The following is a 21,437-nucleotide window of genomic DNA, read 5'->3' as shown; positions in this document are numbered from 1 at the left end:
TGCTGTTCTGTTCAGACGGCCTGGTGGTGCTGATTATGGCAGCTGTGGCTGCAATGAAGCTTACCTTCGTCAGTCTGTGATTGTGTGGGTGAATGTAATGCAAAGAGCAAGAGTAAGGATACAAAACCATATCCAAGGTCACCTTAACTCCACTGTTAATCCCTCCCAATTCAAAATAACCCACAACACTTGAATATTTAATTGTGGCAGGAGTCTCTCAGTAGTACTGAATATCAACGCATTTCACTCTGTCCTTTTTGCAATGTCATAATGAAAAAAGTTGCACAATTTTTAAATCCATTTTAAGAGTAAGTTTAAGTGTACATCTATATATATTTGCATGATATATGTGCCTCTGTGCTGCTCTTCTTGTCTAATCTATATCAGACACTTGAGTCTATTGGATTGAGATTCATTTGCTATTTAAGGGTCAGGGTTCGGGCCACGTGTCGGTTGCATGCCTCACTGATCAATATCTCCGCCACACATCTTGCCTGACCCCGGCATTTTGTCACAGTAAATTCCCATGCTACCTTTTTTCGCTCCCTGCTTTCCACCCCCTCCTCATTCTTCTTCCTCTTCTTTTCCTTCTCAAGTCATTTAAAGAACTGATGGAGTCAAGAGGGAGCACTTTGTTAGATCTAAATACATTTAATGCTGCCCCGGATGGGGGTTTGATGGCTAATGCTAAGAGATTCAACGGATGGATCTCGTCTTGGAAGAGATGTGCCACAGCTGAGGAAGGGACTTTCATCTTTTCAGGACCAGATCTATTTGAGGTGCTGAAAGATGATGACGATTTAGTAAGCCTAGCAAAAGCATTCATGTCACTTGAAGGCTTTCACATTTTCCACGTTATGACCAATAGTTTATTTAATTGTGTCTTTGTTTATTTTTTGCAAACAAAAGTTTGACGTGAAGTTTTATTCTGACACCTTTAATTTGGTTCACCCGCTATTTATAATCACCGTCACCAATGAAGCTCAGAAGTCATATAAGAAAACAGGGTGGATCTGTTTGTGTTCTAGAACACATTTTATAGCTGTTATGTAGGAGGTTTATTGGAGAACATTGTTAAATTAAAATCACGAAACCCTTGAATAATTACAGTGAGAGAGGTCAGAGATAGTTTCGTAGAAATAAAAGCATTGAGAGCAATAATATGTGAAGCTTTTGATATATGTTATTCTGTGTTTTTTGTTCACTAGTTTCTTTTCCATTTTTATTTTATTTAAGCAATTTTTTTTTTATTTTTTGAATTACTCTCTGTTGCCCTCTTGTACCAGTCTCCTTTCCCTTAGCTCCTTCTAGTTACTTCTGTCTAGACCTGCTTCCTATCAGATAATTTGTCCTCCAACTGTTTCGGCCTTCTTCAGCTGGTTTCTTGTCATTACTTGACTCCTCGTGTGTTTTCCCTTGGTTTTTGGTTTCCTGCATTTTGTTCTTGGATTTTGTTTCTTTTGCCTCTTTTGATTCTATTAAACCTACAAGATATCCCCTCCGCCATTTCTGCATTTGGGTCCTCCACCAAACCCTGACAGAAGCAGCCAATAGGCTCATAATCACTTTGAAGGAGCTGCAGTCCTCCATTGCTTAGAACTCCTTCAATTTAGAAGACTGGCCTTTCAAGAAGAATGGTTTTCTGTTGAAACAAACTTATCTTTGCTCTTGTCACAAACCAATTAGGGGCCATAGCAGTAGTAAGGTTAAGGTGCTCCAGAATTAACTATAGGCTACCTGCAAAAAGTTAGGTGTGTTGGTAAGCTAACACTGGGCATGATTGTTATTTTCCAGTAGGAACTTGAGAACTGGTCAGAGGGAAAATGACGGCATTTAAATCTAAGTCAATTTTGAAAGGAAAGCAGTTATAGTTCATGAGAGAAGGAAGAATGTGGAACAAATGCAGGTAGGATTTTTTTTAAATGTTATTTGCAATGTATTCATGGAACCATTTATCATTTTTATTCTACTCCAAAGTTATGCACGGCATTTTTCTAAACTAGCACATACATTGTAAAGATGCAAAATGATGATATTTCAAGACATATGAATAATGTACATGTTTAAATTTGAGTTATTTGTTACAAAATGGCGTCTTTGATGGTAAAATATTACAATACAAATACTTAGCTAATTGTTTTTATGTGGTTCTTAGTAAAAATGTAAAATTTTGGGAATGCCTGAATTTCATGTAATCAAGACAACAAAACATCTGCATGTCCTTTTTTCCCTTGTCACAGCCTTCATCATCCTCATCCCATGAAAATGGCAAACCAGCTACTCCTTAAATCCCCTAACATTTCTTCTCCACATACCCCTACCCTCCTTTCCTTCACCTTTTATTTTCTTCCCTTCATCTTCTCCTACCGTCTTAAAGCGTCCTGCACTGGATGCCACACCGCTCAGACATCTGCCTGCCTGTCTGTTTTGATATAGTAGCATTTGGTGTGCCTGATGACAAAGGTCAGGGACAAACAGTCTATTCAATCCACTCATCATTATTAGGGGTATCAATAAATTTGGATGGAAGACTACACCTTGAACTCTGAGCCTTTAACCTCAGCTGGAATTTATCTCTTTATATCCTCTTTTTACCCCTTGTTGCTTGGTGACAAAAGGTGCCTCTTCCTCAGGATCTTCATCTTACGGTCCCCTGCTGCCTCCACTCTAAGAGCACAGCAGCTCCATTAGCTGAATGAGGTTCATGCTTCCACTCTACATATGCAAGACTCAGAAATGCAGAGCATTATTTGAGTAATGACATGAATATCTTGTTGCACTTTGTTGTTTTTCAGGACAACGTTCTGTCGCCCTGCATCAATTCCTAAAATTCTTAACTATTGTACCAATAGTACAATAGTACAAAAAGACATATGCTTCCCTATACTTTGTCATAGCCTATTATCTGATGGTATTAGAGTAAATACGTGATTATGTGCTTGCCTTTTATAACTGTGGCACTTCAGAAAGTCTCTAAAGGTTGTGCACAAGCCTGCGCTCCTGTGTTCACAATAGTTCAGCTTCTCCCTTGTCTTTGTCCCTGATCTCTCTCCCCGCCATCCCCACCCCCAGAAACTAAATTATAAAATCATCGAGAGCATGATGAGATTGCTGCTCTGTTATTAATCTTCAATAAATACATCTTGACCCAGGGATTAAGTGTATGCCCTCTCCACCCCTTGTCCTCTCCATCCGCAGTCAACCCCTCCTACCCCAGCAGACACGGCACCACTCATCTTTCCAGAAATCCTGTGATATGAATTATAAAAAAAAAAAAAAATAGGGAAAAAAACAAACAGTCCAGTGTTGCAGGAGAGAAAAAGAGGGAAGGACAAAGACAGGGAGAGAGAGATAGAGAGAGATAGAAAGGGGGGCAGGAACAAATGTTTCAAACTGGATTGAATGCTGCCGACTGATGACACCGACCTTGGAGGTGGCAGATAGGCCTTCAAGCTTAATGGGAACGTCTTTTTCTCTCTGGGCAAGACCAATGGATCAATTGAAACAGGATCAAACCAAAATCTTCCTTCTTATATTTGTGATTTCCACATTAAAAGGACTGAAACTTGTGTTATTCTTTAACACTGTGAAACCTTAAAATACACACAGCTTTCTATTCCTGCTAGAAAAGGCTCAAGGAGGCCAACTTAAAAAATGTAAAACCTTTCCACAGTAAACAATTACTGCTTCAATATGATGATGAAAAAACTGTTTTATTATATAACTGAGATTTTATAGGAACCTGCCTCATTTGTGTTTTTCCTAAAATTATCCATTTGGATATCAATTTCTGAAAAAAGAATATTATATAGAGACCACTTAAAGGTCTTCAGAAAAATCGATATAAAAATCCAGGCTCCATTCAATTCCTTTATTAAAAAACATATTTACTGTAACATAGATTTTTCACAGCCTTACCAAAACTTGGATGATATTTTCTGATTGAAGGTATAATAACGAAATATAATGACAAAAAAAGTCTGACTAAAAAAAATATTAAAATGTCCTTTCTCAATAATAAGAGAAAAACAAAATGTTCATATTTTGCTCTTAGTATAAAAAATACATTCTACAGTTTTATTAGAGATGCACCGATCCATTATCCAGTTCAAATATCTGCTCTGATATTGAAAAAATTAGCTAAATTGGATATGAGTGATACTGATCCAGCATTCTGATCCAATCATTTCTTGTTTTATTTTAATATCATACACAGCAAAACAATTACAGCTATCGAGGCCCTTCAGTTTATGTTTAGAAAATAGTTATGCACTCTGTTTGAAGGATATAGGACTGGGAAAGCATTTTCATCATATTTCTTTTCTTCCCACCTTTCACTGTTTTGGTTACTATTTTTCATTTTTATGATATTACCACATCAAGTGGAATAGGCTGATTCAGTTAGGAAATAAAAAAATCGGGAAAATAAATGAATAAATAAATAAAACTTCTCCCATTGGGCCCATGCCAAAAATGTCCATATTTTTTTTCTTTTTGCCCACTAAAAGGGGAATAGAAGAGCTTAAAAGAATGAATGAAAATAAGTAACAAGAGGCTGTCTCCACTGCCTGACATTTTGGTGCTCTCTAACATGTAGCAGGATTATCAACATGCTATCCATCTTGAGAAAATGTCAGTAAACTGGTAGTTGACAGAACTAGATTGTCTTATCTCCTACTTCTTTTTCCCTGGTTTGGTGACATTTTTAAGTTCAAAGACATAACTTTCTGAATAGAATATTGATTTAAATGATTTTATTTTTAATAGATGCAATAACAAGGACCAATGGAGACTCGCCCTCTCGTATCTTTCCCCCTTTTATCCAACAAAAGCCTCTCTTCAGTATGACACTCGAAAAGCTGCCTTTAACAACAGCAATCATACTAAGTGATTTATCACCTCCTTCTGCTAAAGATCAGAGGAGACGCCGCAACAGGAGGAACCTCTTTGATAACAGCATACATGTGGGAGGCTGATTTGCTGTCGTATTTGCCAAAGTTGTGGATGCAGGAATGTTTTTATTCTACCATCCCTCTCATGTTCCTCTATTTGCCATGTCGCTGAGAGGTGACAGTTGAGCAATGACTGCAGCGATAATTGAAAAGTGTGCTGGCTGGCTGCTGGTACAGAGACCATCTGTGAGTCTGAGTGGTTTGGTGAGTGCGTTGTGATCGTGGGCGGGGAGGTCGAGGGTTATGAGAGAGCCAGACAGCCTTCCCTGGGGAGCTGTTAACACCTCATAGATGCCAAAAAGCCCCAAGACGACCCTTTGCTTAGCCAAGGCTGCTAATGAGACGCAGGGTGATTATCCCAGTGTGAGGCAAATATGAACATGTGTTGCTATGAATCCCAGTGGTGAGTAGGAAAAAAACAGAAAAACCAGCGAAATGATTTTTAAATTCAATTAGATATTGAAAGTGCAAACTTTTTTTATATGTGATCACTGAAGACCTTTGAGATTCTAACCGTCAAATCAAAAACAAATATGAGATTAAATGTACTTTACAATTGCAAATAGCAGGCCTAAGCATATGCAAACTTGACAGTCGTCTCCTGATTTTTTTTCTTTAATAGTTTGTTAAGCTGTAATAAAGCAATACAAAGCTTACAATACTTGATTTTTGAAATTTTATTTTAATCAGACCTGTCAGACTGTAAATGTCTTTTTTTTTATATAATATATTTTTCCATTTAAGCAAGCCGATACCACATTTATCTACAGTCCACATTTATGATCATGGATTTATGTAATCCATTATCTTTCTTATGTGGCACCTGTCTGCTGAAGGCAAAGCTGACCAAGAGCAAAGGGGGTGCCATGAGCTGATATTTGTGTTTAAAAATGAAAGTTAGGTATTACAATTTGAGATAGACCAAAAACAATGTTTCCATATAGTCCATCTGCATAGTGATATATGATATGCATCTCGTTATTTTTTCTTTCCAGGAATTAATACAGAAAAAACACATTTGAATCAAAGCTGCCCCAAATGTCATACTGGCACATTTTCCCCCAAACAGACTTACGTAAATAAAAAATAACTTACTGAAATAGTATCTGTTATGCTGTATAGATCATTTCTATAAAAACGATCATAATATTTGGAACATCTCACCATATTTTGTGTTGATTTAAAAAATAAATTCCCAACCTTGAAAGGTCCAGCATTTCCTTTGTTTCCACTAATAAGGCTGTTTGATTTAAAATTATAAAACTGATCATGAACTTAATCTTTACACTCAAAGGTGAAAGAAAAACCTTTAAACCTATAACTGTGATATCCTGGAAGTAGAGGCAATTTATGATTTACTTACCGGAGACTTAATAAATCTAAAACTGTTTAATTTGCAGCTTTAATTAAGCTCTTGGTAAAGAGAGTCCATTCACTTTAAAAGAATTCTCGTTTTCCAAAAGATTAACAATCATTATGACGATACAAAGTCCAAGAATCCTGGAAAAACACGCTTTGTGCTTTGGACTAGGCTACATGAGAATTAAATTTTAAACTTAGACAACAATATTCAACAATCTAACATACGTGTGGATTGAGATGCATGTTACTGATAAACCAATTAGTGTTTAGTTGGAGCCTCACAGCTGGTCCACTGAAAACTAATTAATTCTGCATTAAAGTTAATTAATGGTCATTTTTGCCTGCTCTTCTTTTTTTCCCTACTTTACAGATGAGACACTACAAAATGGGAAAAGCTGAAGTGTCATTGTCATAATCAGACCTTGCTGTTCATCAGAATTTGATAAGAATAAATATTTTTATCAAACTGCAAAGCTCACACAATAAACTTAAAGTTATGTTAAGCCGCTGCTACCTTAACAGACATGCAGTCTGGAAATCAGAGTCTCCAGGGTTAATGACCATAGGACCGTGGAATATCAAATCCTTCAATGTTTCCATTAAAAATGATGCTTTCCTGCAGTATGAGGAGGAGCTGACCGATACATTAGCTAATACATTTCTAATAGGAATGCTCCTGAATGCATTTAAGTGAGCCATTGCAGACAGATTACTGAGTATTGCATTCCTGTCTCAGAACGAAATGAAGAAATAATTATGGGGCTTGTGTGAAGTAATATGAAGGTGGAGCTGTGATAGATTTGATTAAAGTTGTCAGTGAAAACACACGCTAATGACCTTGTTGATTAGTTAGATTGCTCTAATGCGGCTGCAGGTGCCATTAATCTGCAACATAAACAAAACTCCTGTGTTGGTCAGTGCTGTGCTTGCACTCTGTCTTTGCTCATAGCCATCGTTTTCAAACTCTCCTATAACACACATGCATTTAAAGTAGCTTTTGGGGCTTCTCTGTAAAAAGTTTACAGTTGAACAAATCTCCAACTTTCATATTACCATTCCCTCTCAGATTTCTTACTTATATTATTCAGTTAACAGAACCCCTTAATGCCCCTAACTGATTTATGTCTTCACCACAGATTAACCACAACAGTCTCCCTCCTCTCATCAGGAACCAAAAAAAAGATATGAAAACAACTCCACCTCTCCACCATGCATACATTTGCACAAACTGAAATGCCCCAAAACACACAAGCTAAGCAGTCCCCTCCCCAGCCCCCTTTGCTGCTCCATTAGGTCTGAATTGTAGCTGTGATATGTCGGACCCTTGGGAGGTGTTATTGTCAGAGCTGATTTACTCAGCACCAGCTGACATGACGCTGGGGAGTGTGTACATTTGTGTATGTGTGTGTTTTCAGCCCTCCATTTAAGAGACAGCAGGCATCCTGCCAGTCTTGGAGGCCTTTACAGAGGAGAGTTAAAAGCAACAGTTTACCAGTAGCTGCTAAGCACGTGGCAACCTCAGCTGCCTCAGCATTCAGCAGGATTTTAATTTAAATGCCTGCTATGAGAAAAATATCCTCGGATCTTTGAATATTAAAATATGAAAAACCTTTTTTCAGTCCGCTTCTGTTCAATTTTCATTTTAATACATCTTTCAATATCACTTCCAAGTGTAAAATGTGATTTTAACTTAGACGTTCTTTTCACAAAATATTTTGATATTTAAAGAGTAACATCAAACGCTAAACGACAAGTCAGTATTTAACAAAACAAGACAGTTTATGTTGTTTGATTCTACCAGAAAACGACAAGATCTTTCATTTTTGGACTCTCTTGGTGCAAAATGCTCAAATACAACATATTATTGTGTAATACTGATAACATCCTGGGTTTTTCTGGGACATCATAAATGAGGTGGTGTGTTTAAGTGAGTATTTATTTCTAATGTTTTAGGTTCTGCAATTTCTTTGAAGAAAAAGGAAATGGGAAAGTCAAGAGGCAATGTGTACATGCATTGGGATAGAGCCATTACCTCCATGGATACTATTTGTATTTGAGTAAACATTACTTATGTCAGTATTTAGGTTTAGAAATCTTTCTTTATTGCAGGCCATTATCCACAATTTACTACTAAGGACAATTGGTAAAAGATAAATTAGAAAAAAACATCTGTTAATAGAAATAGATGGATATTATTATTTTAAATTCAAATTATCTCATAACTATAACACATTTAGAAATGCTGCAGAGGAAGTCGCTCTAACTTTTTAGTCAACATGCCAGTTCATGATTGTTTTGAGTTTAAACTTTTCCAGAATGAAGCAACATTTATTTGTTTGACTTAGAAAACAAACTGGTAATGTTAATCTGCCTATGGTACAGTTTTTGTTTGAAATATTTTACACTACATACACTTTCAAGGAAATCACTTTTTTTTATATAATTTAAACATTTGGTTTTCATTAAGTTAAATTTCAAGAACACATTGGACCATTTTTTTTTATTGTTCATTCTGATTAAAATTGTTTTAATTTACATCCCCCTTCAGTTCTAACATGTTTTCTCACACCAGCTTCCCACCACCTACTCAGTAAGTAGGATTGTGAAAGTTAACTAACCATGTGAAACCCATCCAACAAATTGCATACCTAACTTAATCTAATTCTTTTCTCAGAAAATGCTGGATTTTAAATTCAATCTAAAAGATTGGGACAAGATAATCCTTCTCTGCTTTTGTTTGAGTGACTTTGTCCTTAATGCAAAATCTCACACCTGCTGTGTTTCAGGATTTTTTTATTCAACAAAATTTCAAGCCTTATTTGGCTGACCATTTTACTAAATGCGACAGTGCTAAAATGATGCCTGCAAACATTAAAAAGCTACATTTACAGTAAATAAGGAAAAACGTCTAAATGTGCAATGCTTTGATTACTTTCTAGATTTTGCCACAATTTATCTCATGTACACAAAGACACTTTGTAAAATCCCACTATCTTTTCCCACTATTTTTCTTTGCTGAATATCTGAGAGTCAATGTATGGGATGAAGTTATTTATTACAGTCTCAGAAAGAGTAAGTGGTGCATTCAAGTAAAAAAAAAAAAAGAAATTTTCAACCTGTGAGTACTGACCTGGTTCATTCACAATGTTTGCATAACATAGTTTGCCTGAATGGTGTGTGAGAAATGTGTATTTGATCAAAGGCCTAAAGGATATAGTTCTGCAAAGCTTTGATAACTTAGGAAAATACTGCAAAACTTAAACAGAAAAAACAAAAGTGTTGATATTTAATAATGTTTCTCTTTTCTTTATATTATATTAATGTTGTCTAAGCGTTTTTGCATTGATTCCAGATTTATTTTCCTAAAATTAATGTTTGATTTAATTTTAAATAGGATCGTGTTCATTTTGAAAAATTCAATTTTATGAATCATATTTAAAAGACATTAAAGTTTCTACTTTATATTGAGCAATTTAACTCCATGTGAAAATCGGCTCAAGATTATGTACAAAATCCATAAACTTATAAAATCATCAATTCAGACTGAGTACTGACTATACTAAAAGGAATTAGATAAACATGCAAGTGCACACACTGGCAGCGGCCACTCACCTAAACACAGTGACGCAGACATTTACTGTTTAATCTATTTAATTGAACCCGACTTTGAATAACTAAACAAATGAGGTAATTCACAAGGGGCACTCGATCCCTTCTTGGATAATGGATTGGAGATTCCTTTCCCATCAGGGCATTTGGGCAAACAGGACTCAGTAATCTCTGATTTGATGAGTTGACTGCATCAAATTTCTCCACTAAAGAGCTGTTGAACCCCTGATACTGTGCTGGTGGGTAGCCAGATACTCAATTTGCAGACATAGGCACAATTGCAGGCTTTCTCTGGTTTCACTATTAGAGTGGTGTTAAACTGCATATTCTTAAAGATAAAAAGGAAATCCCCTTCTTTTAAGATGTGCAGGTTTACAGACCCAAATAAAAGAAAAAGAAATTAACTCTGCGTTCTCAGTAATGTGAGAAATTTATTAAAGTCCTGCTGTTTATTTATGAATCATCAGCATTACCATAGGGAATAAATAATACACAAAACATCTTCCACACAAAAAACATTAACATCACCACCCTCAAAAGCCCGATCCCAGTTTCCTACAGTTCATCTCTTAAGGGGGTTTTAAGTATGACAAAAAAAACAAGACACATCTGAGAGCACACGAATGCATAGAAGTTATAGGACCTCAAGGTACCGTTTTAAGACGACATCTACATTTTAGTCTAGACTGCTCCTCAGGAATGTACAAAGTCCTCATGCCTGGCTTTTGTTTTCCAAGTCCAAGAACTGATTTGTATAAAAATAAAGTCTCCACATTGATAAACCATATATATATATGTTTATTTATCTATTTATATACAGACATTTGGCAATAACCAGACCTTTAAAGATGCTGCACACTGAACTAAACTTTTCCCTGATCATGCTGAAGTTAAATAAGAGAAATTGGAGATTTGGAGAAAAGAAAGATACAAATTATTATCATTTAAACTTTGACTACCCTTATCTATTTTGCTTAGAAAGAGCTCAGAATGACATCTGGTGATTTGCAAACAGACTGTGAGTAAATAAGATCCAGTGGTTTAAATGAGGGGCAGCTTTTTTTTTTCTTTTTATATTATTTATGCTTAAAAAAAAGTTAGTGTTTTGCTACAACACACAAACACTGCCCTTTGTATTTCTCCTGCATTTCTTCAGTCCAACAGAACACAAAAAAAAACTCAATAAAAACAAAAGAGTCAAGTTTCTCTCTTACAAAATCAAAACTGCCCATGATCCACCTCATCTAACCAAGATGCTGGACTCGCAGGAAAATCCGGGTAGCCGCCACTGCTGCCAGTGGAGAGGTCCGAGCTGGGGCCGTTAGCTGCCCCCATGGAAACTCTCACAGAGGGGTTGATGCCGGTTCCGCCGCTCTGGGTCATGATGGAAATGCCTGAGTCGGGATAAACGAGGCTAGTGATCAGAGGCTGGTGTCTCGGCAGGGCATGCAGGGATCCTGGTGACTGAGGGAGACCATAGGGGCTGCTGGAACGAATGTCGTGAAACTGGTCCTGGGAGGGAAGCGCTGCATGGTCTAGAGGGAAGGAGCTGTGGTTGTTGCCAGCTGGGCATCCCCCGACAACGGGCGAGGACTCGCTCAGGCTACTGTAAAGGCTGTTTGTGTGGCCAAGCTCTGACATGGGAGGCTCATCTGGCAAAAATAATGGAAAAAGGAACTATATTTTAATCACAGGCTAAATTAAATACATCAAAATAAGTGTGATTTAAAGAAATATAGTTGCTAATTTTGCAAACTTTATGCAAGCCAATATGTAATCTTTGGTTTAAAGCTTGTTGTTTTAATTTTCCAAACAGAGTAGGAAAATATTTGGCCGGTGCGGCAAAATTTGTTACATTTTTCTGTAAATTAATTTTACAATTATTTGCCAAGACCTAATTCCAGTTATACTGTCATCAGTGACTAGCAAAAATATGTCTAAACACAAATTAATAAGTGTACATTTAAAGCAGTTACTGCCTGGTTAGTCATTACTGTCCAAATTATCATACATGTTATGTATAAATTGCAGATAGGCATTTGTATACCTTTCAGCTTGTTTAAAAATGTAAAAAGTTTAAAGTTTTTCTAAGTCAAATAATTATTTTAGGTGGTTAACTTAATGTTGATATAAAAGACTATAAACTATGTTAATTTATACATGAGAAAAATAATGTTTAACACCTGGTTCTTGTTTTATGTGATCTCTCAAAGTATGTATTAATATGCTGCCTTACTTTCAGAACTAGGGAACTTAGATGTAATGGAAATATGTATTAATTAAATCTCTTCCTTTTATCTTCATAACATGCCAGTGAATCTGCATCTTCTTCTTATGTGAAGAGTGAACTTACCTGTGAAGGACACCTCTGCATCGCTGTCCATGCCCTCCTCCTGGATGCTGTCTTTGTCAGACTTGGAGCTTCCTCGTGACCTCTTCATGTTGCGGAAATACTGACCCCACCTTTGCCTCCCAGCATCCTTCTTCAGCCGTTTTTCTTTCGCTCGTCTGTTCTGAAACCAAACCTGGTGGGTGAAATAAACAAAATGTCAATGCAAAGGCTTTCAATGTTCATCTGAGAAAAATCATCTGGGGGTTTTGGAAATGTTACAGAAAATAACTATAGAGTGTAATTAAATGAAAATAATACAATGAATTAAAATATGTCAGCTTTATTCTCATTCATTTTGCAATCTTAAAACCTTTTGATCTGCATGCTTCTCATGTACATAATCTGACTGTATGTCCTCTTTGTTTGATTTATTGGGTGGAGCATGTCCTGCAATTCAATGAAATTATCTGCTTTTCCTTAGATATAAAACTTTTTACCAGTCTGACTTTATGATCTGATACATTTTTCTCAGAATATGCATTGAGATGATATGTGTTATAAATTGGTGTTATACAAATAAACTAAATTGGATTTAATTAGGTTTTCACAGATTAAAGGTATAGTGGAGGATGTTCTTTTTCTGGGTAGATCATCAAAATAAGTGGCCCTCCTAATTGTCAATCCTCCTGGTAATATGTTTACGTAAGGCCATCCTACGTGCTCCTCCACAGTTAGCTGTATTTTTTCTGCGCATGAGCACTTTCAGGCATATATATCTTTTGTGAGCTACGGTTCAGTCATTCATGGAAGAATTGAAAATGGCAAAGTAATAGAAAAAGTGTCTATGAAGTGTATAAGAAGAAAAGAAAGTGAGTGGCAGATATATCCCGGGAATGCTGGATGGAGGAGGAGTTATATGACCAACAGGGAGCCAAAAATAGTGATCATCTGTCCAAACGGTCAGTTAACTGAGTTTGCTATAAAGTCCACTATAGTCCCCATTCTCTATAGTGACTGATGGATTTAGGGGTTAGGGCAGAAGTTTGGGCACAGTAAGCTTGTATGAGCTATGAGAACAGCAACTTTTAAACAGAGCGTGCACAAGGAGAAATTGGCTCCTGCATGCTCTCACACACGTTTGATAGGTGATCCCTCTCGGGAGCGGGTACAGGGGTTATGCATGTGCATTTTTTTTTTTTTAAGCAGAGAGGGCGGGTCTTTTATAAAAATTCACGAAAATCCTCCACTATACCTTAAATGAGTTACAAAAGATTAAGAGCTTGTCTGGTCATCACTTCAATGATTGAGAATAAAAACAAAGACTTTGGATTTCTGACCTGGAACTTTTTTTCTCCTAAATCAGTTTTCTAACTTCTCAAACTTGCCATATTTTTAAGAGACAGATCAATCTCCTGAATCCTCAAATGTATAAAAATGTTTCAGCATTTTTCTGAACTCTTTTTTTTTCTGCACTGTGAGGTCCAAATTTAAACTTCCCCTAATTGTATCCTTAATTTTGCAACTAGGAGTGATCTATTTAGACACACAAAGGGTACAACTCAACGTTCTTCTTAATGATATTCCACCCTGTGTGAACCCTCTTCACCCTTTCCCTTTTACTGAATAATGAGGGGCATTTTAGTGGCTTCTGCCTCCAGTTTTGTCCTTGCAATTAAAACAATATATATGACCAACGCCTACAGCAGGGTTGCGAGGCTCCTCAGCAGCAGACAATATGTGAGGGGCCCTCTCAGTATTGTTAACGAGACTGCACTTAAACAACACCGACTTTCATGCCCACTTCATTTTACTACATCAGGTCATAAAATTCCCCATCATAACTTTTATACACACACTTCTTACAGTGCGCCTGTTCAAGATCGGCCACAACCGTCCCTGGATAATGAAGTCAGGACGCTAATGGAGTAGCTCCTAATGGAGAATAATGTACTGTACCTGCACAACCCGCATATCTAGACCAGTCTCTGATGACAGCTGCTCTCGGACGTGGCGGGCTGGTTTTGGAGAATTGTTGTAGGCATTCTTCAGCGTCTCCAGTTGTTTAGCCGTAATGGTGGTCCGGGGCCTTTTCGCCGTGGAGTCTGCTTCTGTGAGGAAGACAATTTATTTCAAGTAACCATAAAAGTCACTTTTCTTTGATGATGTTATGTCCATTATGAAATCATTGTATGTAAGGTAATAAAAAGAGGAAAATAAACAGAGATACAAAATTAAATATGCATATTTTTTGTGTGTCTTTAATAAGGTTGGGGTCTTGATTATCTATTGTAGTCAATGTGACAAACTCTACAACATTATAAGTGTGCAACACATGCTGTGTGTTGATAAAAGCACATATTTACTATTGCAGCAGAGAATCAAAAGATTACATTTGACCTGTTTATAAATTTTTATCTTTCATTATCCACAATCTTGTTTCTTGTCTAGACATCTGTTTGGAACCACCTCAGTAAGGTGAAAAAGTCATCATTCTAAATGGATGCTTCCTGACTAATTACACTATGTAATTTCTAAAATGAAAATGCATATTTTTTCTTGAAAAAATAAAATAAAACCCAGAGCATAAATCATCAAGGTAAATTACCAATAAACAGATGGAGAGATAAAACCCTGACCATGCCCAGTCTGCCCTGAGTTAGGATGAGCCTGTTGGGATTCACAAATATGTGAGCTAAGCAAGGCAACTCACAAGGATCCAGCGATGGTGAATCCGCTCATTTTCTTATCATGTTGAATAAGCCGGCCTAAGGTGATGACATTTCACTGCAAGCAACCTCTGTAATTCCTGCACCTAATTACAATATTCTGTATTTTCTTTTTCGCTAAGACACATGAAGCAATAATTCTACAATTAGCTATAAATTATGACACTGTTTATAAAACTAATAAGGTTTTAGAAGCTGTAGTGATAAAATATATTTGATAACATTTTCTTTCTAAACTGAACATTAAGCTTTCCTTCTAATTTCATTAAAATATCCTAGGCCATAAGCACTGGAAACTATCATTTATGTTTATAAATGTTCTTAGTGTTATCTTTTAAACCTGAATTTACGTACTACTACTTTTATAAGTGAGCAATCATATTGGTTTTGATTCATAAGAAAATATTTCTTCAAAGCCTTTTGCTTGACCAAAAATCGTATTCAGGCTGCTGATGGGAATAAAATATTCGTTCTGACAAAAAAATAAATAAAAAATTTATTCACAATTTATTCAAATTTATAGTATTTAAATTATACATACACTTTACTCCAATTGCTTTTTGTGTTAATTTCTAATGTGGGAGTGCAAATGTTTAGGTAATTTCACCACAAATGATAGAAATTATCAAATTAACTTGAAATCCGTTACTTTTAAATGCAGGTTAATGCTTAGTTTTGGGCAAAATTGATGAATTGATCAACCCATGTGTTTTTTTTATTATTATTATTCCTATTTATTTTGTCTTTTCTTTTCCCCCGGGGACCCCAGCTAATCAAGGGACCACCAAAACCATCACAATTTTCCAGAAAATTTGGACCATAATTACAGTCTTATTAGAGGCTAATTCTGCAAAGCGCAAAGGCACAAACCCCGATCTCATAAAAAAACCCTCTCCTTACTATCGATTAGTAGACGGGAAATTGTGCAATTAACGCCAAGGTTTCTAATTTACCAAACATTCAGCATTTTGAGCAGGCACATAATTGCGCATCATTTGAGGAAAAGACTGGTTCACCTCTCTGCTTTGCGGTCTCATAGTCGGCCTTGCAGACCAGCCTGCTGTCCTCCATCAGATAGTACTCGTCACCGGTGGCCAGCTGCCTTTTGCACACGATGCAAGCAAAACAGTGGAGGTGGTAGACAAAGTCCTGCGCTCTCCTCACCACCTGTGTGGGCGGGATTCCCTGCTGGCAGGCCGCGCATTTAGTGCCGAACCTCCTTTTGGACAGGAGCAATTCCAGTTAATGCATGACACAAACAACAACAACAACAACAATAATTGGAAAAAGAGGATATTACTTAAAGAAGTCGTCTTTGCAGTAGACGTTGTCGCCCCTGCTGAAGCACTTGTCCGCCAGCTGCGCCTGACAGTCGCTGCACTTCAGGCACTTGCTGTGCCAGTGGCGGTCCAGCACCTTTAGGATAAAGCGGTCCACGATGTGCTGATTGCAACCAGCGCACATTGGGATCTCTGTGGGAGGCGAGGCAAGACGGGAATGACAGGATGTCAGATGACAACGGCAGAAAATAAAACACACTTATTAAAGCCAAACAAAACAATGACTTTAGCTATGAAACTCTTCCACAGAGGACAGGCTTTATGGCTGAAGTGTAGCCTATATAGGCCATATAATGTCTCATTGCCAATTTGGCTGTCTGTTTTTTTTTTTGCTGATAAAGTGAGAATCTTTTTCAATCAATTACGTAATAATATAAGTAATATATGACATTATAAAACAGTAATATATATATATATATATATATATATATATATATATATATATATATATATATATATATATATATATATATATATATATATATATATATATATATATATATATATATATATATATATATATATATATATAAATAATGAAGCTACCTTAACAATTAATTATTGTGCAACGAATGAAGCTTTTTCGATTACTGACCAAGCTTGGTTAAGTTTTCGCCTGTTTTTTATTGAAGAAAACACATAAATTAATTACTTTTTCTTTTTTTTTTTATTCAATTTACATGTCCGGCGATCTCTTATTTCGTTCATACACTGGAAAAAATCGAAGTCTTGATAAGTAAATTTTTCTTAAAATAAGTGCGTTTTTTCTTGAATTGAGCAGTTAAGTGAGACAATTTGCTAATGGAACAAGACAATTTACATTTAAAATTAGAAAAAAAAAATTGTCTTATTTCTAGTGTATATTAACTAATTATCATATTTTAAGGGTAAAATTCCTAATTCCATTCGCAAATCATCTTACTTACCTACTCAACTCAAGGGTAAATACACTTAATTTAAGACATTTTGACTTATTTCTAGATCGTTTTTGCAGTGTAGGAATTTAATACAAAGGGTCATCGCGTCTCATATCATTTGATTTTAAAAAAAGCGAAGACATTTAAACAACAAGATCATTGGATATGAACAAATTTTATTGCCAGGCGTTATATTTTATAAAGCCTTCAATTTTGTTTAAGCCTGCACAGTCTATAAGAATTTTTTGCATGTAGCATATTTTTGAAACATAGATTAAATAAAGAAGACATTTGCTTAAAAAAAAAACATTTCAACAGTTCAACAAATAAAATTTTCAATATCATCACCTTTAGGGACACATCTAAGGAGGGAGTTTTCTAAGGATTTTGTAAAACTGCAAAATCGAGCCGAAATAACCACTGTATCGTAAGATGTAAACCTATAACAGATCAACAGAAATAAGAAAGGCCCTCTTAAATGAACGTCAATATGTTATTCGGCTCCTTTATTACTAATTGAGAGAACTCTGAGCACCCCGGGCAGCCCCTGCAAGGAATCGCGTCGCTATTGTTCTGCGGGAGTACAGTTCATGAAACATTGAGGAGCCATTTCTTATTGAATCCGCAGCAGCATGCCGCTTTAGGAACAGGTGTATCCAGGTGATCAATAATTTAATGCAGCTCAGTAAAACTAGAAAGCTGCAGGCCTGTGGTCTCAAGGTTAAGACCAAACTCCACCTTAAGACTAAGAAATTTTTGTAATTTATTTTTTTGTGGGTCTGGTGATATCATTTTGCACTTTCTAAACTAAATTGTGCACGTGTCGCTTTCTTGCATGATTAAAGCTGTGATCCACAGTAGGCATAGATAAACAATTAAAAGAAATCCGTAAAACCGTCTCAAGATTCAAACTGACAAAATATTCACCCAAATGAACAATCATTCATTGAGACCAAAGGTTAAAAGTTGATCCTATAAATATTATGTCCCAGCATGCGAAAATGGCGCGCGCCCTTGTCCTATAAGCTTTAAAACGGATCCTCCAGGAAATTACAAGTTCTTACATTGCAAGTCTGCAGCTGTGCATCATGAAAGATGCAGCCAACACACCAGTTTGATATTGTAAGCATAAAAAAAAAAAAAAAAAAAAAAAAAAAAAAGATCCCATCACACCAAGATGGTTTCATGCTTTACGCACAAACCTTTATTAAGTAAATAGTACTACCTTTTCGTAACTCTTCACTGTGCGACAGCAGAGCAAGGGGCATCTTCGTGTTCGGTGCATCTTTCGGACAATTGCGCTCGCGATGTTTTTCCATAGTTCATAATTTACGCCTGTAATAAGTTAGGATGACTCCATAATCTAAACTTTTTTTTTTTCTTTTTTATTTCCTTTTTGTTGCAAAGAGCTCCGTAGTGATCACAACTGAGCGGCGATGGGGCGCAGTGCAGTTTGCTTTTTTAATGCCTCTTTGAGCCCTTGCGGGATTACGCCGCCTGCGCCGTTTCCTGGGCAACAGGCTGATAGATCAACATCAACCGCAGAGCTCCTCAACCGGAAGAGAAATAAGTAAGAAGCGAAGGGAGAGGAAACCAAAAGGCCTGGAGTTTCAGCGCTCATACGAAGTTGCCTTTCTTTTGACTTATTGTATTGTTTTACGCATAAACGCGCGTCAATGAAAATTATAGACTACTGTTTAACTTATAAAGGCAATTGCGTCGAGCTAGTTTTATTTAAGGAACACTTATTACTGCGTCAGAGAAGGAGCTTTTGATCCAGTAAAAGGGAAAACAGAAGAACACAGGCTTTAGATAGCATCCATTAAGAAAATAAGAAGAAAAACTACCAGAAACGTTTAATTAAATTGCATGCAATAGTTAAAATAATAAAATAAGATAAAATGTTCCTCCTTCAAAAGTTGTTGCTAAACTTGAACGTTTTGATCTCGAAGGAAAAATAACAAATTCCTTACAGAGCTCAATTTGTGCAAACGTGTAATAGTTTATGCGTATAATAATTTTTATAAAAAATGTATCATTATTGATTTTACTTTAGAATATGATAGGATATAGAGTCAAATATAGTAGATATGTTTAGGCCCAAAACAGGCAGTAAAATTGTTACATCTTAAGAATAAAATTACTATGAATTGAACAAAAAAATAAATAAATACTAATACGATTATTAATAATAATTATAGTATAATGATAATAATAACAAAATAGATGTGTCTACGTCTGCGCGCAGAAGCGCCGGACATTCAGAGACAAGTGTTTGTTTAGGGGAGAGATTGGCTGTTCAATAACATGTTGATCGGGCCAGCACCCCAATGAATTTTATTGACACTGATCTTTGGCACAAAAGAGCGCCTTGGGAAATCACCGGTAGAGCCACAAACCGGCCGGTCCCTCTGATGAATCTAAAATCAATGCCCCATTTGCCTGCATTTCCGAAGTATATGAAAAGCGTTTTTGGAGAAAGATGTAGGGTTCATGGGTGCCCCCAGTTACTTTTCAGCTTTGTGATAAGATATTTCTTATGTCATATTGATCGTTCGTTGTTAAAGCAGGGGGTGAGTCAACAATAATGTGACAACAAAGCCATAAAATGGCCATCAGAGCAATGGATGGTCAGTCCAGAAAAAGTGCAAAGATCTTTAAAAATTCCGGTTGTTTTTAATTCATTTGGATTCAAAAAACAGACCAGTTAAATTGTTCAACAGTCAGTATTTACAGTGTATTTTACCTTCTTTTTGCATTCTTTCATTTATTTTGAAAAACAAGACAACTATTACAGACCAAAATATCACATCAAATACACTACTTTGATGGAAAGACAGATATATCTGCATTCTCAAATGATTTAGATTTTCCCTTTTTTCCCCTCTGCAGATCTCAGGTGTTCCATCTGTCAAACCAGAAATGAGACACCTGTTGAACATGCGGCATGCCTGTTGTGTGGACGGCTTTTTGCGTTTGCTCGCTGTCTGTCGCTACTGCACGGAGCCTATGCGCTTAACCGCCTTGGGTCTCTCTGTACTCTTGTGGTACAGGCCGTGGTGTGAAATGACAGCCACGACGCATTGCATCTGCTCATGCGATTCTCCAACAATGAGTTCTCATTATGTATTCATGATGTCATAATATCTAAAGCGAAATAATAATAAAAAAACCCACAAAACTACCAGACAACAACTAAAAAATCTTTTCATTTTTATGACCTTCTTTGTAGATGATCTGCTTCCAGTTTTGATGTCTTAATTTATGAATTAAGGCGCTTGTCAAAGTTTAAAGCCCTGATGTGATTCGGTGTTTTCTTGAGGACTCAAAAAGGCCCCAAAATAAATACGCGAGCTTCTTGCATAACCCTCGTTTTTTCTTGTTAATGCTTGTATTACTTAGTAATAATAAAGATATGTGTCTTACCTTGGCCCGAACTGTATCGGGGGAAATTTCCAGTATTTTGAAAGCTTGACCCTGGGTGTTCAAGTAGCATTTTTGAATAAAATACCAAGATCTTTGATTTTAAATGTATAAAAACATAAAATCAACAATAAACTAATTAAAACTTTAGAAAATCTGCGGAGGTGAGCAATTACAGCTCTTAGAGGCGTATCCTCTTGATATTGAGCAAAAGTCTTTTCGCTTGTAGGAGGAAAAAATATAGTCAAAAAAAGGAACAAGAAGAGGAAAATTATCTGGTTTTGCTTTCCCTTTCGTCGGCCGATCAGAGCGAGATTTTTCAATATTCATGAAGTAACCCGTTGGGCTCTGTTGCTAAAACCCGGATGATGGCTGGGTTGGCAGCGAAAAGTGTCTGAGCGTGAGCGGCGTCAGCTGACCGGACTGCGAGCCTGCGCTTTTCCACTTCCAATAAAAAGCCTCGGGGAGCAGCTCTGCCTCTGTCCAAGGTGCTGAAGGGGGAGTTCCTCCAAACTGGCTTCTGGTGTGGGTGCTGCTCCATTATCCTCGCGGCTATCTTTAAAGCTCGCTCAAAAACGGAGTTGTCTGCACCCCCCCCCCTCCCCCTCTCTCTCTTTCTCTCTCTCTCTCTCTCTCTCTCTCTCTCTCTCTCTCTCTCTCTCTCTGTCTTTCCCTCTTCCCATCTTTGTTTTCATACAAGTGTCGGTCTTTCAACACACACAATGTGTACATCGACACATCACACTGTTGTTATTTGTCTAAATTGTAACGTTGTC

General features: G+C 36.7%; 1 protein-coding gene across 2 annotated transcripts; it reads right to left on the bottom strand.

The window, feature by feature from the left end:
* Window positions 1-10,341: 10,341 nt before the first annotated feature.
* On the bottom strand, window positions 10,342-21,214 carry lhx3 (LIM homeobox 3). Of its 2 annotated transcripts, none has more exons than XM_038294999.1 (6): window positions 20,665-21,214; window positions 16,282-16,453; window positions 15,998-16,200; window positions 14,212-14,363; window positions 12,277-12,448; window positions 10,342-11,575 (listed from the first exon to the last, which is right to left on the bottom strand). In XM_038294999.1, the coding sequence occupies exons 1-6, from the start codon at window positions 20,732-20,734 to the stop codon at window positions 11,142-11,144; spliced, it is 1,203 nt and encodes a 400-aa protein (XP_038150927.1). In that variant the 5' UTR covers window positions 20,735-21,214; the 3' UTR covers window positions 10,342-11,141. The 2 variants fall into 2 exon arrangements, with proteins under 2 accessions (XP_038150927.1, XP_038150926.1); XM_038294998.1 differs by lacking the exon at window positions 20,665-21,214 and adding an exon at window positions 18,464-18,728.
* Window positions 21,215-21,437: the final 223 nt, after the last annotated feature.

This window comes from Cyprinodon tularosa, unplaced genomic scaffold, assembly GCF_016077235.1.
Source record: "Cyprinodon tularosa strain WSP-4 unplaced genomic scaffold, ASM1607723v1 ctg349, whole genome shotgun sequence".
Classification (NCBI taxonomy): domain Eukaryota; kingdom Metazoa; phylum Chordata; class Actinopteri; order Cyprinodontiformes; family Cyprinodontidae; genus Cyprinodon; species Cyprinodon tularosa.
The sequence above is the reverse complement of the archived record's forward strand: the minus strand, read 5'-3'. Positions and strand labels throughout refer to the sequence as shown.

Coding starts and splice junctions, on each gene's coding strand:
- lhx3 (XM_038294998.1), bottom strand. CDS start 18,557: ATGGAAAAACATCGCGAGCGCAATTGTCCGAAAGATGCACCGAACACG. Junction 16,454..18,463: donor CAGTGAAGAGTTACGAAAAG/GTAGTACTATTT, acceptor CGCCTCCCACAG/AGATCCCAATGTGCGCTGGT. Junction 16,201..16,281: donor TGCAAAGACGACTTCTTTAA/GTAATATCCTCT, acceptor CCTGTCCAAAAG/GAGGTTCGGCACTAAATGCG.